Source organism: Staurois parvus, unplaced genomic scaffold (assembly GCF_062004578.1).
Source record: "Staurois parvus isolate SC_StPar_1 unplaced genomic scaffold, SC_StPar_1.0 ptg002113l, whole genome shotgun sequence".
NCBI classification, from domain to species: domain Eukaryota; kingdom Metazoa; phylum Chordata; class Amphibia; order Anura; family Ranidae; genus Staurois; species Staurois parvus.
Window position 1 is genome coordinate 5,295,267 of NW_028319909.1, and position 19,270 is coordinate 5,314,536.

At 43.8% G+C, this 19,270-nt stretch overlaps 1 protein-coding gene across 1 annotated transcript; it reads left to right on the top strand.

Moving 5' to 3' along the window:
* The first annotated feature begins 3,487 nt into the window (after positions 1-3,487).
* LOC149432776 (uncharacterized) lies at positions 3,488-18,948 on the top strand. The gene is made up of 5 exons (XM_089665013.1): positions 3,488-3,595; positions 7,134-7,250; positions 11,255-11,404; positions 12,640-12,780; positions 16,828-18,948. The coding sequence occupies exons 1-5, from the start codon at positions 3,544-3,546 to the stop codon at positions 17,025-17,027; spliced, it is 660 nt and encodes a 219-aa protein (XP_089521139.1). The 5' UTR covers positions 3,488-3,543; the 3' UTR covers positions 17,028-18,948.
* The last annotated feature ends 322 nt before the right edge of the window (positions 18,949-19,270 follow it).

The window sequence follows — 19,270 nt, forward strand, 5'->3', positions numbered from 1 at the left end:
TTCTCCACTCAGAACCAATACTTTGGAGCCCCTCACTCTGCATTTGTGAGAACCATGTGTAGACTTTAATCATATTATTGCAGTGGCAGGGCCCAGCACTGTCACAATATGTATACTGTATTTTAAAGTTGCTTGATCCATCGAACCTTCCTTGGGAATTTGTTTCTTAAACACCATGGATGATTTAACAGTAAATATACCGGTGTAAGTCCAGTGAATGTCACATGCAGGGGCGGACTGACAACTCATGGGGCCCCTGGGCAATAGGGGATCATGGGGCCCCTGTGTCCTTGCCCAAACTCAAAAAAGCCTATGAAAAAGGTACCAGGGGCATCTCATGGGGCCCCTACTGACCCCGGGCCCTCGGGCAGTGTCTGAGTTTCCAAATGGTCAGTCCGCCCCTGGTCACATGTACTGATTGATAAATATACCCCATAAAAAGTATTTCACTATTTCATTTGCTTTCAATATTCGATTTTGGAATGAATGGAATTTTTGTGATCGAAAACCACATACACGGTTAGAAATTCATTCTTTCAAGAAACGTTTTCCATTCCAGTCCTTCTGAATGTTCTCGTCATTGCAGTTGAAAATGAACATCAGTTTGACCCCACTAATGATTTCAAAATTAAACAAACAAATTAAAATATTTCAAATTCTGCTATTGTTTGTCCAGCTTAAATGAAGGTGCACATGACATCCTATCTGAGGAAACCTATGATCCACAGTGAGGTTATTCATAGAAATAAGCAAAAAACAAAAAAACTACATAAAAGTGCATCTAAACTTTTATTAATAAAATAAAGGATATCATATGTATGAAAAAATAAATAAACTTTTTTTAATCATCCCATCATTCCTAATCATCTCAAGCCATCTCCCTACCACCCTCCAGCAACTACATCCAACTCCAGCCATCTCCCATCTACCCTCTACCACCCCCCACCCAGGGGCGGACTGACCATTTGGAAACTCGGGCACTGCCCGAGGGCCTGGGGTCAGTAGGGAGCCCCATGAGTTGCCCCTGGTACCTTTTTCATAGGCTTTTTTTGAGTTTGGCAAGGACACAGGGGCCCCATGATCCCCCCTGGGGTCAGTAGGGGGCCCCATGAGATGCCCCTGGTACCTTTTTCATAGGTCTTTTTGAGTTTGGGCAAGGACACGGGGGCCCCATGATCCCCTATTGCCCGGGGGCCCCATGAGTTGTCAGTCCGCCCCTGCCCCCAATCCAAGCAATTTCAGGCCTTCTCACTGCCACCCCCCCATCCGTGGGGAACTCCATATCACCTTCCACTACCCCAACCCCCATATGTCTCTCTGTCAACTTCCACCACCTCCATCCACCTCCCTGCCATCCTCCACCACACCACCACCCATCTCGATCATCTCCCTGTCACCTTTCACTACATCCATCCACCTACCTGCCACTCTCTACTATTACCCATCACCAGTCATCTCCCTGTCACCTTTCACTACACCCATCTGCCACCCTCCACCATCACCCATCCCCAGTCATCTCCCTGTCACCTTCCACTACATCCATCCACCTCCCTGCCACTCTCTACAATCACCCATCACCAGTCATCTCCCTGTCACCTTCCACTGCACCCATCCATCTCTATGCCACCCTCCACCACCCCCCATCCACAGTCATCTCCCTGTCACCTTCCAGCACCGCCACCCCCATGTGTCTCTCTGCCAAATCCCACCGCCCCCACCACCTCCCTGCCACCCTCCACCATCACACATCCCTAGTCATTTCCCTGTCACCTTCCACTACCCTCATATATCTCTCTGCCATCTTCCACCACCCCCCACTCACCTCCCTGCCCCCTTCTACCACCCCCAATCCCTGGTCACCCCCCTGTCACCTTCCACTACTTCCACCCTCATATCTTTCTGCCAACTTCCACCACCCCCATCCACCTCCCTGCCACCCTCCACCACCCTTCCCTATTCATCTTTCCGTCATCTTTCACAACCCCCATATATCTCTCTGCCACTTTCCATTACCCACATCAACCTCCCTGCCACCCCCCGCCATCTCCAGTCATCTCCTGAACACCCTGCCCCCCATCCATGTCTAGCTATCTCTCTGCCACAGACCCCCCCAACCATTCTGTTTCCAGATTTGTACCTACCCAAAATGTCAGTCAATTGTAGATACAGATCTATGTATGGTGCCATGGCCTGAGAGAAGCTGATTTTAGGCAACCATTTGTGGTAAGATCTAATTAACACTGGATCCTAGATGCATGGGTTGATTTCTCATGTACCAGGTGTCCACTGAAGGGTCATCAACATCTCACATTTGGGACAATTCAACACAAATTGGATTGAATTCACAAAACAAATATTGTAAGATGTGTCTAGGAGATTGTGCTGATCTTTCCTGCTCTGTCTACCCACACAATAGGTTGATGTCTAGTCTGTTTTCTCAATGTTTCAACTACAAAAGACCTATCTCAAGAACAGGGGTGGACTGACAACTCATGGGGCCCCCGGGCAATAGGGGATCATGGGGCCCCTGTGTCGTTGCCCAAACTCAAAAAAACCTATGAAAAAGGTACCAGGGGCATCTCATGGGGCCTCCTACTGACCCCGGGTCCTCGGGCAGTGCCTGAGTTTCCAAATGGTCAGTCTGCCCCTGCTCAAGAATTAATTAGAAGCAGGACTTTTTTTCTTGAAAAATAGGTACAGTTACTCCCCGTTTCTGAGTCACCTCTTGCTTCCACCTCCTATCCACCTCTGAGCATCGCTCCTTGGTTCCACCACCTCCCAGAACAGGCGTTTTAGAGAATAAATAATAAAGTAACAATCCGTGCATTTGTATGGAATTTGTTGTTGACAACAAGAAAAGTAATAAAATAGATCCCCTGCAGCCAGCAACAGTAGACCCCCTAGCAGAAAAATACTGCCCCCCCCCCCCATAACAATAAATTGAACCCAGCAACAATATATCTCTCAGCAGCCAGCAGCAATAGATCCCTCCCAGCAACAAATAACTCCCCCAGCAACAATAGATCCATCACAAGCAACAATAGACATCCACGCTACAAAAGGTCCCCTAGCAGCCAGCAACAATAGACCCTCCAGAACACCCCATCATTCCTTGCCATTATATACATTCAGTGCTGGAGGTGCCAGAACTGCATTTGCCCATGTTCCTGCTAAAAAAAAAAAAAAAAAAAAAAAAGCTCTGATTAGAAGAATTTATGGTGAAGAGGATAGGTGAGATTTTTGTATTTTAGTTCCTACCTGACCTATCACCATTTATTAAATACCTTACTAGGGACTTATCACCATGATAAGGACAAAGAAGTCTTATCATCCCTTATCACCTTCTTTTAAGAGTTTTCTAAAGGTACACCAAAGTGTTTGGAGCTATAATGGGAACAGCACTCTGCTAAGTATACAAAAAGTAGTTTCCCACTTACATATAGAAGGGATCTTGACATCCCACCTACCCCTCCCTCGGTATAGTACATAAAACGAGGACTTGAGAATGAGTCTGCACTCTCTGAAGTTCTGGATCCTGGCATCATGGCAATGACTTTGGTAGGACTGCTGGTGCTGTTTGCTCTGGTACCTTCAGGTGAGGAGTCCAATGATTTTAGACTTTCAATCATCTAACAATTATTAGTGCATTCATTTCCTAATCAATTGAATTTCTTTTAGATAGTGATTTGTGATATAAACTAGAAGACACGTGGTATCTTTTATACTTATCTTTTATAATTATCATTATTATTATTATTATACAAGATTTATATATAATTATTATTATACAGGATTTATATATTATTATTATTATTATACAGTATTTATATATTATTATTATACAGGATTTATATATTATTATTATTATTATACAGTATTTATATAGCGGTAACAGTTTCCGCAGTGCTTTACAAAATAAAGGTAGACATTACAGTTACAATGCTATTTGGTACAAGAGGACACAGAGGGCCCGGCTCGTTAGATCTTACAATCTAGGAGGAAGGGTTGAGGGATACAAAAGGTAATAGCTGTGGGGGGATGAGCTGATAGAGGAAATAAATGGCGGTTTACTAGGTAGAAGCAGGATAGACTTCTTTAAAGAGAAAGGTTTTCAAGGTTCATCTAAAGGTAGATAGATTAGGAGAAAGCCGGACAGATTGGGGTAGAGAGTTCCATAGGATGGGAGAAGCTCGGGAGAAGTCCTGGAGGCGAGCATGGGAGGAGGTGACACAGGAACTAGAGAGCAGAAGGTCTTGGGAGGATCGAAGAGAGCGGTTTGGTTGATATTTTGAGACCAGGTTGGTGATGTAGCTGGGGGCAGAGTTGTGGATGGCTTTTTAAGTTGTTGTTGAGGACACTGAGTGGAGGGATTGGCAGAGAGGGGTGGAGGACACTGAGTGGAGGCCAGTGGAGGGATTGGCAGAGAGGGGTGGAGGACACTGAGTGGAGGCCAGCGGAGGGATTGGCAGAGATGGGTGGAGGACACTGAATGGAAGCCAGCGGAGGGATTGGCAGAGAGGGGTGGAGGACACTGAATGGAAGCCAGCGGAGGGATTGGCAGAGAGGGGTGGAGGACACCGAATGGAGGCCAGTGGAGGGATTGGCAGAGAGGGATGGAGGACACTGAGTGGAGGTCAGTGGAGGGATGAAGTGTAAAGTGATACTTACCTTACATCTTTATATACTTAGGCCCTGTGCACATCTGGGGCGATGCCCAAATATGCAACATGTGTTTGGATGCCATTCATTAAAAATGGCACCCTGAACATGCTGCCATTTTGCCAAGAATGTTGTCTGACAAAACACGTGATTCTCGGCAAAACGTGCCTGTAAAATCTCGTCTGGCTGAGGGCTAAAATTTGGTCCCTCAGCTTCAACAAATGTGCATAGGGCAGCCCAGGCAGCCCACTCGAGGGAGTGAGCTGCCCTATGTGCAACACATGGAAACATGTGTAAATCGCCCTTTGAACATCGCTAGCAGGAATGTAAGTGATATGTGAACAGGGCCTTACAGTACTTTATATACATGCGGCTTAAATATTTTTCATATATTTGCCTTTTTTCATTGATTTTATTTTATATTCCTTTATGGGTTTTTTGTATGTGTTGAAATGATTACGTAAAGCAGTATTAACCCCCCACCCCGAAAAAAAAAAATATTAAATTGCAGCTTACCATTTCATAGATGAGGTAGCTGCATTGGTTTTCTTTTTTTGTTTTTTTTTTCTTTATTTTCACTTAGTGATTCAAACAGTAATATTGTTATTTCCAACCTCCTTTAACAGACCAAACTGTCCAGGCAAAGTAGCAGTTAAAAGGTTGAGACAAACCAGTAAAGATAAAGCTTGATTCCACTTGTAATAATACTTTTTACTTCAAATGTGCAATTAATAGAAGTAGGTGCTCAAAAAAGCGCCAGAAAAGCTCAAGAAAAATGCTTCCCTTTGTCTCTCCTAGGTGGAGCCTTCCTGACTCCTGGGCAATGATCTCCTGTCTGCCAGGGTGGAGCCCAGAACCCTAGTTCTATCCAGGGGCGGACTGGCTATTCGAGCACTCGGGCACTGCCCAAGGGCCGGGGTCAGTAGGGGGCCGCATGAGATGCCCCTGGTACCTTTCATTGGCTTTTTCATAGGCTTTTTTGGGTGTGGGCGAGGACACAGGGGCCCCATGATCCCCTATTGCCCGGGGGCCCCGCGAGTTGTCAGTCCGCCCCTGGTTCTATCTATCTATCTATCTATCTATCTATTATCTATCTATCTATCTATCTATTATCTATCTATCTATCTATCTATCTATCTATCTATCTATCTATTATCTATCTATCTATCTATCTATCTATCTATTATCTATCTATCTATCTATCTATCTATCTATCTATCTATCTATTATCTATCTATCTATCTATCTATCTATCTATCTATCTATTATCTATCTATCTATCTATCTATTATCTATCTATTATCTATCTATCTATCTATCTATCTATCTATCTATCTATCTATCATCTATCTATCTATCTATCTATCTATCTATCTATCTCATATCTATCTATCTATCTATCTATCTATCTATCTATCTATCTATCTATCTATCTATCTATCTCTCTATCTATCTCATATCTATCTATTATCTATCTATCTATCTATCTATCTATCCATTCAGTTGTATCTGACCCTTATCGATTGCATGGACCGTCACTCGTAAGCGACTTTTTCCATGAATTCTCTTAGCAATTATTTTACAGGGTAGGTTGCCAGGTCTTTCCCCAACCCCCACCATGCAGGAAACCGGAGTACCCGGAGGAAACCCACACGAACACAGGGAGAACATGCAAACTCGGGCTTCACTATGTATGTGAATGTATATCTATGTATGTTTTCACACTGAGGCTGTAAAAACTCCTGCTTGCAGCATCTTTGGGGCATGTTTGGTGTGTTAAAAAGAATGCCCCAAAAATGCCTCTTCCCATTGAAATCAATGGCGAACGCCTAAAAAAATCACCCAAAAAGCACCTCAAAAATGCCTCTGGGAAGTGTTTTTGGTGCAGTTTTTAGGTCAAGTGCAGAGGCAGACTGACCATTTGGAAACTCGGGCACTGCCCGAGGGCCCGGGGTCAGTAGGGGGCCCCATGAGATGCCCCTGGTACCATTTTCATAGGCTTTTTTGAGTCTGGGCAAGGACACAGGGGCCCCATGATCCCCTATTGCCAGGGGGCCCCATGAGTTGTCAGTCCGCCCCTGGTCACGTGTCCTCTAAAAATGCACAAAAATGCAGCAAAAGCGTGGTAAAGATGCCTATGCCTTTTTGCTGTGTTTTTGCGGTGGATCAATGTGAAAGTAGCCTTATGGTATTTCATAGTTATTTTGTATGATTTTAACTATGGTGCTATTTTGGTGAGCGCCTGCCTCTATTATTTGCACATTTATGGTAAATTTTGGTTCACCTAAAGGGGCAGCTGCCTAAATCTTTATAAAATGTTTATTTTAGTCCACAATTTGACTGGCTTTGGCGCTGCTTCATTTTTTGATCAGATTGCATACTTTTTACTTTTCCTAATATCACATTTTAGCATGCTGGTGTATAAAATATACTAGACCTAAATTTTTCTCCTTTTTTTTTTTTTTTTTTAATAGGTCTTTCAATCACTTGCATTCAATGTATCAGTTTGTCTGACGCTGCCTGCGCAGCAAGCATAGAGAGCTGCCCTTCAGGATACAGTTGTTTCTCCTCAATATCTGAGACATCGATCGGTATGAGATCTGAATTTACTATTAAGCCACAAGAGTGTGCTGTTTTACTCTTTTTTATGCCTTTCAGCTCAGTTCTTCCTTTTACTTATCATGTTTTCAAAGAGACCCTGTCCTTAGACCATTTATTTCAGCCTCAGTTTTTCCATATTATTATAGTATATTAATTTTACATATTTTATGGCATGTTATATTGCACCCCCGCAGACACTCAAGTGACACTATAGCACTGCTCTTCACTTGGACCCAGCAGCTACATTAAAAACCACTTGCTACGCATAACATGTACCTGTACGTCCTTGGGTTTCAGTGGTTATACCAGAGTCATGGCTGCAGCTGCATTCATGACCCTGGTATCTTTTTTTCAGCCGGCTATAGAGCCACTGGATTGCTTTTACCTGTGACAGACAGGGATCTCCCCGTCACAGCCCTCTGCCTTTTTGGGCTCTCCGATTCCAATGGGGAGCCCGAGATTGAAGCCAGTGGTTCCACCGGCTGACCATAGAGAAGAAGGAGGAACTAAAGTTCCCTGATCATCATTTCTATGGTCTATGAAATGGGAAGCAGCTGCAGTCATGACCCTGGTGCCTTTTTTTCAGCCAGCCATAGAACCGCTGGATCACTTTTACATGTGGCAGAAGGGGATCCCCCCCTTTGCATTCCTCTGCCTTCCCACGCTCTTCCATTTCAATGGGGAGCCCAGGATTGAAGCCAGTGGTTCCACCGGTTGACCATAGAGATGGGGGAGGAACTAAAGTTCCCTGATCATCTCTAAGGTGTATGAAATGGGAAGCAGCTGCAGTCATGACCCTGGTCTCTTTTTCAGCCGGCTATAGAGGCGCTGGATCGCTTTTACATGTGGCAGAAGGGGATCCCCCTCTGCATTCCTCTGCCTTCCCAGGCTCTCCCATTCCAATGATTGAAGCCAGTGGTTCCACCGACTGACCATAGAGATGGAACGAAGGTTCTCTGACCCTATTTATGGTCTATGAAACGGGATAAATGTGAAAAAAAAGCAATATAAAATGTGATCAAATGTGACTGATAGAATAAATGTCCAAATTATGAAGCAATAAAAAGTGTATACAAAAGTGTCCAAATGGTAATTGTGTGTTTTCCAAAACGTTCAGATCCTTTCTGGGTAATGACACTCTATTGTGCTCACCTTCTTGTTAGCCTAATCCTATCCTAGCCTTATTTCCCCCAGACAAAGCCAGGAGACCCTGTGGAGCAACGCGTTGGGGAGGGGCATTGACATCACCGAGAACCTGACTTCAAAACGGCGAGTATACACTGTGTGAAGAGGACACACAGAGGAGGCTCATTACAACCGAGCTGAGTGGTTTAAATTGTATTAAGGCATTTTTAACATACTATACAATGTGAGTGCAAATTTTATAGAGCACGCAATAAATTTCACATCAAAAGGATAAGGCACTATATATCTCTTTCTTTTCCTATTGCTTTTACGAGGAGAAAAACAGAGGGATGGAGCCAAACACAGCAGCTTAAAAAAGCAAAGATCTCTATACCCACACAAAGTGTAATAGCAGTGATTTAATCCAGGAGAATACAGCAAAGTCTCACTTCTCATTTTACCTTGAAGGAGTCCAGCTCATTACCATCTAAATGGATTTAACACCTTATTTAGCCTAGGATTAGGCTAACAGGAAGGTGAGCACAATAGAGCCCAGAAAGGATCTGTTAAACATTTTTGAAAACACGCAATTACTATTTGGAAACTTTGTATGCACTTTTTGTTGCTTCATAATTTGGACATTTATTTTATCAGTCACATTTGGTCAAATTTTATATTGCTTTTATTTCACATTTATCTTTGGTATTATAATATTAGAGTTTTCACATATGCAAATTAATTTTATTTTCTTTATTTATTTTTTCTATTTTATTTTTATTTTGAGAAAGTTTATTTATTGCACTAATATAGATTTCTTATATTTCTATTAGTTTGATCTTAAGGGCGCGGCACTTTTACAAAATATTTTGAAAAAAAAGTTGCTCTGTGTGCACTCCTCTTCTCATGCTGTGACATAACATAACTACAACTGCGTTGGAAATATCTACAAATATATGTTGCGCTCCTAAATACTTCTCAATAAATAATAATTAAATTATTACCATTAAATTAATTCAAATTATGATACAACATAACTGTTGATAACAGGCAAGTCTGTTTACAATGTGAGCAGCTGTGATTGGACACAGCTGAACACATGGTAAAGGGCCGCTGTGATTGAGGCAGTGTGCATCCGCAATCTGTGAGCTGGGTCCGAAGGACGTGGTCACTGGTGTACAGTGTGTTCTGGGAAGACATCTATAAATGCCCTCCCAGAACTAGCTGACTGCCCTGTAGCCGTCTTTTGACTATAGCGTGGTCAGAAAGTGGTTAAAGCACCCATACTGCAAGGGTTGGCTTCTCATTTCTGTCTAGGGGCAGGAAAAGCAGTCTTACCTACCAGATACTCCATTCTCCCAACAGAAGGCGCTTCCCCATGCTACAGCATTGGACTGTCTCTTAGCATCTTCACATCCAATGCAGGGCTATGGTCCTTGAGAAGAGGATGCAGGGATCAGTCTAGTAGCATGGAGGATCAGGTAAGAAAAAGTACTTTAACCAGTTCCCCTAGACATAAATGAGAAGTTAACCCTTGCAGTGCGGGTGCAGCCGACTGTAAAGGAGGACTTTCAGATTTCAGCTTTAATGTCGATTCACTCTCTATTGCCAAAAGTATTGGGACACTCCTCCAAATCATGTGATTCAGGTGTTCCAATCCCCTCCATGGCCTTGGCTGTATAAAATCAAGCACCTAGGCATGCAGACTGCTTCTACAAACATTTGTGAAACAATGGGTTGCTCTCAGGAATTCAAGCGTGGTACCTTGAAAAGTGGCCACCTGTGCAATAAGTCCATTCGTGACATTTCCTGGCTATTAATTATTCCACGCTCAACTGTTAGTGGTATTATAACAAAGTGGAAGCAACTTGGAATAACAGCAACTCGTAAACAGCAATGTAAAATGACAGAGCGGGGTCAGCGCATGCTGAAGCGCACAGTGCACAGAAGTCTCAAGCTGTCTGCAGAGTCAATAGCTAAAGATCTCCAAACTTGGTGTGGCCTTAGGATTAGCCCAACAACAGTGCGTAGAGAGCTTCATGGAATGGGTTTCCATGGCCGAGCAGCTGCATCCAAGCCTTACCTCACTAAGTACAATGCAAAGAATCAGATGCCGTGGTGTAAAGCATGCCACCACTGGACTCTAGAGCAGTGGAGACGTGTGCTCTGGAGTGACCAATCACGCTTCACTATCCGTCAATCTGATGTATATGTCTGGGTTTGGTGGTTGCCAGGAAAACAGTACTTGCCTGACTGCACTGTTCCAAGTGTAAAGTTTGGTGGAGGGGGGGTTATGGTGTGGGGTTGTTTTTCAGGGGTTGGGCTTGGCCCCTTAGTTCCAATGAAGGGAACTCTTAAGGCGTCAGCATACCAAGACATTTTGGACAATTTCATGCTCCCATCTTTGTGGGAAGAGTTTGGGGATGGCTCCTTGCTGTTCCAACATGACTGAACACCAGTGCACAAAGCAAGGTCCATAAAGACATGAGTGAGTTTGAGGTGGAGGAACTTGACTGGCCTGACCTCAACCCGAAAGAACACCTTTGGGAGACTGCTAGCCAGGCCTCCTCCCCGACATCAGTGCCTGACCTCACAAATGTGCTTCTGGAAGAATGGTCCAACCTTATCATAGACACCCTCCTAAACCTTGTGGACGGTCTTCCCAGAAGAGTTGAAGCTGTTATAGCTGCAAAGGGCGGGGCCAACTCAATATTGAACCCTACGGACTAAGACTGGGAGGCCATTAAAGTTCATGTGAGTGTAAAGGCCGGCCGACCAATACTTTTGGCAATATTGTGTATAAACTACTCACATTTCTTTCTAGTGTGGATACATGCTGACCAACTGACTTTTACAAACTATTTGTATGCAGCTTCAGTCCCTGCATATTCAACTTTCGCGCGAGGATGTACCCCCAATATCCAATGCAACATAACTGGAAGCCTAACATTTATAGGCGGCAACTTAAGAATCTCAACTTCATGCTGTGACAGCGACAACTGTACAGCCATCACACCCACTTGTGAGTACATTTGTAACTTGCCTTTCTCTCTCCGTGAAGTCAGGTTGTCCATATTTGTTAATAGTGGTAGATTTAGCACACTATGATGTTATACCCAGAGCAGGAACGTGGGGGAATGCAGTTAATATCCAGCACTGAATATATGTAATGGCAAGGGGTGCTGGGGTGATGCTGGCTGCTGGGGGTTCTATTGTTGCTGGAGGAGATCTATTTTGCGTGGGGATCTATTGTGGCTGGGAAGGTCTATTGTTGCCGGTGGGGAATCTATTGTTGCTGGAAGGGATTTATTGTTGAGGGAGAGGTCTATTGATGCTGGCTGCTGGGCGTATATTGTTGGTGGGAGAGTCTGTTGTTGCTGGTGGGGAATATATTGTTCAACTATTGAACTAAGTCCTAATTGTAAATCATCATCTTTGGCAAACAACACATCTAATTGTTGTTTGCCAAAGACAGGGAATATATTGTTGCTGGAAGGGATCTATTGTTGAGGGAGAGGTCTATTGATGCTGGCTGTTAGGAAATCTAATATTGCTGCTGGGAGGGTCTTTTGTTGCTGGGGGGGATGTATTGTGGATCAGGTGAGTGTATTGAGAATGTCGTGAATGTATTGCTGCACTTTGTTGCAGGGGATCCATTGTTGCTGGGGAGAGTCTATTGTTGTGGTGGGATCTATATTTAATGGGGGGGATCTTTTGTTGATGACTGCAACATATTTATTTTACTGCTTTTCTTGTTATCATTAACAAATTCCATACAAGTTACTTAACATCACAAAATGATGCTCGGTTCTCTATTCTCTAAAAGAGGTGGTACTGGGAGGTGGATAGGTGATGGAACCAAGAGAAGATCCTCTGAGGTGGGTAGGTGATGGAACCAAGAGACGGTCCTCGGAGGTGGGTAAGGGTTGGAACCAAGAGACAGTCCTCGGAGGTGGGTAGGGGACAGAACCAAGAGACGATGCTCAGAGGTGGGTAAGGGGCGGGGACAAGGGGTGACTCAGAAGGGGGAGTTCCTGCACCTATTCTCTGAGAAGAAAAGCCCTGGTTATACCCATATGGGATAGCAAAATGTGCTAAACCAGCCCATATAGGACAGCATACAATGTAGGGAGAGAAGGGTGGTGGGTGTGGGCTCACATGGAACATGTTCCACTTTAAAACCATAATTTAGTTTTTTTGTCCTCATAAAAAAGTCAACTAACGATCGCAGAAAATAATAATACTTTTTTTCCACAGTGCCAGCAATTAATTCTACATCAAACAAACTGACGTGTAGCACCTGTGCCTCAGATAAAAGCGACTATTGTAGTTCCTCTGAAACCCTTACGTGTACCGGCAGCGAGACAAAATGCGGACGAATGGCTGCATCTGTTACAGGTACATTCTCTGTTTTGTGGGGGCCAGAACAGGGTCGGACTGACCATTCAGGTACTCGGGCACTACCTGAGGGCATGGGGTCAGTAGGGGGCCCCATGAGACGCCCCTGGTACATTTCATAGGCTTTTTCGGGTGTGGTTTGAGTGTGGGCAAGGACACAGGAGCCCCATGATCCCCTATTGCCCAGGGGCCCCATGAGTTATCAGTCCGCCCATGGGCCAGAAACATACTTTGGATCTGTTACTGTTATTGTATGGTAAAAACTCAAAAGCACTACAAAGCCTCCTCCTGCATTCCAAAGCACAAATCGGGGTCCGGCGTTCAAACAAGCTCATCCAGGCTAGCAGAATCAGAAGACAGAAGGTGGAAACATCTCCATGATTAAGCCCTATGGATGGGTGAAACAGGAGCGTAGTCAGGAGGAGCTTAGGCTGAAGCTGTATCTTCACCTTTCTGTATAGCACCTGGGTTTCAGTGTTTAGTGTTTCCACCTTCTGACTGCTGCTTATTGTATAATGATAGATGAATATCTGTGCGTTGCTTCTGGGCATTGGAGGTTTTCATTAACATGCTGTAAAAAAAAACAAAAAAAATCAATTTGGGATTTAAAAAAAAAAATTAAAGCAGAGTTTCACTCACCTTGTCAAAAAATAAAAGTCAGCAGCTACAAAAACTGTAGCTGCTGACTTTTAAAAAAAAAGCCACTTACCTGTTCCTCGGTGTGTCCCTTCGCAGCCCGTTTCACCGGCCATCCTGTATTCCAGGAGGCTGGCATCTTCTGTGGGCACCTGGCTGTGATAGCTTGTGGCTTCACAGCCGGATACCCACTGCGCATGTGCGAGTAGCTCTGCGCTTCTTGAATGGTCCTGTAGTCTTCTGGGACCTGTCACGTGTCCCAAAAGACTACAGGAAGGGAGGGAGGATACCTTCCGTTTCCAATCGCCTAGGCGATCGGACCAGAAATGGGAGCTGGTACCTGTCAAATTCGGGTACCCGCTGCCCCCCGCCCCCCAAAGGTGCCACCCTTTAGGGTGGAGCTCTGCTTTAAGAAGAGGAACTAAGACAGGCCCACCAAGAAAACAGCGGGCTCATCAGGAGTAGTGATGGACTGAACACACCTCCCTGTTTGGTTCGTGGACGAACATTCGAACCTAATGAAAGTTCAACCACGAGCTTCAAACTGGGACAATTCACCAAGCGGTATCTTGCCACATCCCAGTATGCAATAAGATACCAGGCAGCCACTAAAATTCTAGTATTTTAGTAGTGAAAACATGTGACAGCTGAATGCAGAAAGAATTGCCGGCAGTTAAAAATTAGCAAAAAAAACAGCGTGGGGTTCCTTCCCATCCATATCAAGCTCTTCAGGTCTGGTATGGATTTTGAGGGGAACCCCCACACCAGAATTTAAAAAAAAATGACATTGGGATCCCCCCCCCAAAAATCCATACCAGACCCTTAACCAAGCATGCAGCCCAGCAGGTCAGGAAAGGTGGGGGATAAACCATTGTGAAGTGGCACATCTGTAAGATGTCTATAGTAAAACCAACACTTATAAAGAAGAAAAGAGGTTTTCAAATTGCTGGCAAAATGACAGCTCCCGGCCTCTATGTTCTGCTTGCAACTAAAACAGACAGTGTTCCATCTAACCTCTTGGCGCTGGCCGAACGCAAATGTGTGGCCTCCCAGCGTCTGGACCTAGACGCTGAGCGGCCGCACATTTGCGTTCTATTAAAAAAAACATATGTGCTGAAAGCGCGCACCACTCACAGAAAGGTCCCAATCTCCTCTTGTGATCTGGAACTTTCCCGATTATGTGAACGCCATGATGGCATGTCACGGCGGTCACATGACCCTAAACTCCTCCCCTCCTCCTGGCTTCTGAAACCCTTAGAGGGCCGGGATGCGCTGGCACCAAGGGGTTAAATGTAATAGACTCTTATCCTAGATGAGGGTCTTATATAGATAATAATGGGGGACCCATACACACAAAAACTAAAAATACATGGGGTTCGCCCCTCTGATTAATACCAGGCCCTTTGGGTCTGGTATGAAAGTTTGGGGGGGGGGGGGCCCAATGTGAAAAAAAAAAAAAAGAAGTGTGAGATCCCCCCCCAAATTTTAGTACATAAATGTACTATATGGCCAAAACTTTGTGAGCCTCTGACCATCACCCCAATGTGGGCTTGTTGGACATCCAATTCTGAAACGTATTATTATTTCAGGTACTTTTATAAGGCCGTCAATGTACGCAGCGATTTATATGTATATTGTACATTCACATTAGTCCCTGACCCTCAAGGAGTGTACAATTCATACATGCACATACTAGGGCCAATTTAGAGAGGATCCAATTAACCTACCAGCATGTCTTTGGAGTGTGGGAGGAAACTGGAGTACCAGGAGGAAACCCACGCAGGCACAGAGAGAACATGCAAACTCCAGGCAGGTAGTGTCATAGTTGGGATTCAAACCAACAACCCTAGTACTGCAAGGGGGAACTTAACCACATATACTGTAGCTGGCCTCCTTTATGACAATAACAGCCTCCATTCTTTGGGAGGGCTTTTCACCATGACTTTACAATGCGTTAGAGGAAATTTGTGCCCATTCAGTTAAAAAAATAATAGTGAGATCAGGTGCTTACTTTATGTTGGATGAGAAGATCTGCCATCTAACTGGTGTTCCAATTCATCCCAAAGGTGTTTAGTAAGATGAGATGTTCCTCCAAATCAAATTTGTCTAATGTTCAATATCAGCAAAAATGGGTAATAAGCTGAATAAACAAATATCTGATTATACTTTTGAATACATTTATACACTCACCGACCACTTTATTAGGTCCACCTGTTCAATTGCTTGGTAACACAAATTGCTAATCAGCCAATCACATGGCAACGACTCAATGCATTTAGGCATCTAGATGTGGTGAAGACGACTTGCTGAAGTTTAAACCGAGCATCAGAATGGGGGAGAAAGGGGATTTAATTGACTTTAAATGTGGCATGGTTGTTGGTGACAGACGGGGTGGTCTGAGTATTTAAAAAACTGCTGATCTACTTTGATTTTCACACACAACCATCTCTAGGGTTTACAGAGAATGGTCCGAAAAAGAGAAAATATCCAGTGAGCAGCAGTTGTGTGGAGGAAAATATGTTGTTGATGTCAGAGGTCAGAGGAGAATGGGCAGACTGGTTTCTTAGACATTCAGATGGTAGGGTCAGAATTTGGTGTAAACAACATGAAAGCATGGATCCATCCTGCCTTGTATCAATGGTTCAGGCTGGTGGTGGTGTCATGGTGTGGTGGATCCATCCTGCCTTGTATCAACGGTTCAGGCTGGTGGTGGTGTCATGGTGTGGTGGATCCATCTTGCCTTGTACCAACGGTTCAGGCTGGTGGTGGTGATGTAATGGTGTGGTGGATCCATCCTGCCTTGTATCAATGGTTCAGGCTGGTGGTGGTGGTGTAATGGTTAGGTGGTTCCATCCTGCCTTGTACCAACGGTTCAGGCTGGCGGTGTCATGGTGTGGTGCATCCATCCTGCCTTGTATCAACGGTTCAGGCTGGTGGTGGTGATGTAATGGTGTGGTGGATCCATCCTGCCTTGTATCAATGGTTCAGGCTGGTGGTGTCATAGTGTCGTGGATCCATCCTGCCTTGTATCAATGGTTCAGGCTGGTGGTAGTGGTGTCATGGTGTGGTGGATCCATCCTGCCTTGTATCAATGGCTCAGGCTGGTGGTGGTGGTATCATGGTGTGGTGGATCCATCCTGCCTTGTATCAATGGTTCAGGCTGGTGGTGGTGGGGTCATGGTGTGGTGGATCCATCCTGCCTTGTATCAATAGTTCGGGCTGGTGGTGGTGATGTCATGGTGTGGTGGATCCATCCTGCCTTGTACCAACGGTTCAGGCTAGTGGTGGTGGTGTAATGGTGTGGGGGAGATTTTCTTGGCACTAGCAAGGTGGACCTAATAAAGTGGTCGATGAGTATATTTCTGTTTCAAAGTTATTGATGATTTTTTTCTTTTTTTTCTAATCCCCCAGGATCTGAAACATCTGCAAGCGCTATTCGCGGCTGTGCCACACCAAGTGTCTGTGACTTGCTCGGAAACTACCAGGTCAAATTTGCAGGGTCAAATATAAATGTAGCCTTGGAAACCTACTGCAGTAATGGAAGCTTCAACCTCCACAGCTCCAATCTGCCCGCCATCATCGCTTTCTTCTTATTTCAATTCTTATTTTAAAGATGTTATGTTTACTTAGCCATTGAGGAATGCAAATATTTTAGAGCCATTTGCTTAAAATATAAAAAATGTTTGTTTTTTAAATAGCTTGGGAAGAATACATTTTTTTCAGGGTTCATTGCTGTCTGTGACCTTCATTGGAGAGATTTTCCCTCACTTTCTGTTACTGTGACCAGAAATTAAGGGGAGTCGCTGTCACGAGGACAGGACGCCATAGACAGTGGTAATAACCCAACAGAGGTTCTTGTTTTATGCTTTTTATTTAAAAAAAAATATTGTTAAGCCTGTATTCCCATTGGAGAGATTTCCCATAAAAAAGAAGAAATGACAAATGATTTCCCATAATTAAAAAAAGAAGAAATGACAAAGATTTCATCCAAATTTCATTTGCTCACCCCACGAGAAAAAGTTTGTTGAGTCTCAGTTCCCACTGGAGATATTTCCCATAAAATTAAAAGAACTGATAAAGATTTAATTCAAATTTCATTTGCCCCCCAAAAACAGTTTTGTTGAGTCTGTGTTCCTACTGGAGAGATGCCCCATAAATATACAAATAATACAAAAAGAAATAACAAAGATTTCATCCAAATTTCATTTGCCCTCCCCCACCCCGCGAAAAAGTTTTGTGGAGTTTGTGTTTTCACTTTAGAGATTTCCCATTAAAAAAAAAAACTGGCAAAGATTTTATCCAAATTTCAGTTGTCACCAGGGATGTCAGTGGTAGTTAGTCAGTTCCCACCCCCCCCCCCCCCCAGTGTCAGAATGCCCACCGCAGTCCCACTGTAAGTCACTGATTACTTTATTATATGTCCCCAAAATCTCTCAACGCTAGTACTCACAAGACCAGAATGGTAGCGTCCTTCCTATCTTCCAAGACATATATTTGTAAATGCATTCCAAAAATGTAGATTTGTATTTTTAAAGACATACAGTATATTTGAAATGTATTTTTAAAAATATTTTTCATATATTTTGTAATAAAAACTCAACATACAGTATATTTCTATATTTTGTATTTTTATATATATATATATATATATATATATATATATATATATATATTTAAATATAGTTTTAAATACATTGAATATGGCCAATATTGTAGCATTTCAAATATATGGTAATATATTTGGGAAGAATATTTTTAAAATGTATTTAAAATATATTTTCCTTCCATGTGGGTAAGAAAGAACATTTTTTTGAAAGACTGCTATTCTAACTGACTTTTCAACAAAACAAAGCATGGAGAATTGGATGGATTGGGGGGGGGGTTGTGTTAAATATTGAAAATGATTGAAATCACGTTTTCAGTTTGTGGGGCTCAAATTGGTTCTGCTTAACACGTGAGGCCTCAGGTGGGCAACCTGAGGGCCTGAAGTAGAAGAGAGTGATCTCCGGTTCTTCGGCAAGCTGACTGAGGGGAGCTGTCTGCCAAAGATCTGTCTGGAACTGTAGGAGAGAGTCACTTGGAAGATTTGAAGGAGGCTACCATTCTGGTCTTGTGAGTACTAACGTTGAGAGATCTTGGGGACTTTGTGTGCTGAGCTACCCCTCTGGTGCTTTATAGTCGGCGTGAGTCTCGAAAAAGGAGATACCGGCTGGTGTCCTGAAGAGCTCTGTCCATTTACTCTTTGCTACCAGGGACTTCGTTCTACTTTGAGGCTACTGGTACTGTTGTTGAAAAGGAGGAACCTTTATCTGCTCAACCAAGGACTTCACCTAAAGCTTTACTAAGAGACTAGATAGTATCCTTGGCCAACACTCCATCCAACAGAGAAGAACCTTAAAATGCCAAAACATCTCAGTTTGCATATTTCCAGTTTGCATGGTGGAATCGTGCCGGTGGAGCAAGTTGTGTGCTTAAAGTGTATCTAGACCCAAAACCAAAAATGTTACAGTATATATTGCAGATTACTAGTCATTGGTGTGGTGGCTGCATTTGTATTCTTTATTCAAGCTTCTTTCACTTTACTTTAAGCAAATAACACACTTCCTATCCCTGGGTGGCTATGTCACTCCTCCTGGAAGGAGCCATGGTTGTCACCCTAGGCTGCAGAGCGGATCATATGGAGAAAGCAACCAGGAAACAGGGGTAGTCCATGGAACACAAGGCCGGCCGGAAGTGCCGTCATGCTCCGAGGGATGCACGGGCAGGCATGGCTACGCATTTCGGAGCCACCAGGCTTCTTTCACAAGGCTGTCTGTCATGAACCAAGGGTCACTCCTCCACTGTACCCATGGAA

Coding starts and splice junctions, on each gene's coding strand:
- LOC149432776 (XM_089665013.1), top strand. CDS start 3,544: ATGGCAATGACTTTGGTAGGACTGCTGGTGCTGTTTGCTCTGGTACCT. Junction 3,596..7,133: donor GTTTGCTCTGGTACCTTCAG/GTGAGGAGTCCA, acceptor TTTTTTTAATAG/GTCTTTCAATCACTTGCATT. Junction 12,781..16,827: donor AATGGCTGCATCTGTTACAG/GTACATTCTCTG, acceptor CTAATCCCCCAG/GATCTGAAACATCTGCAAGC.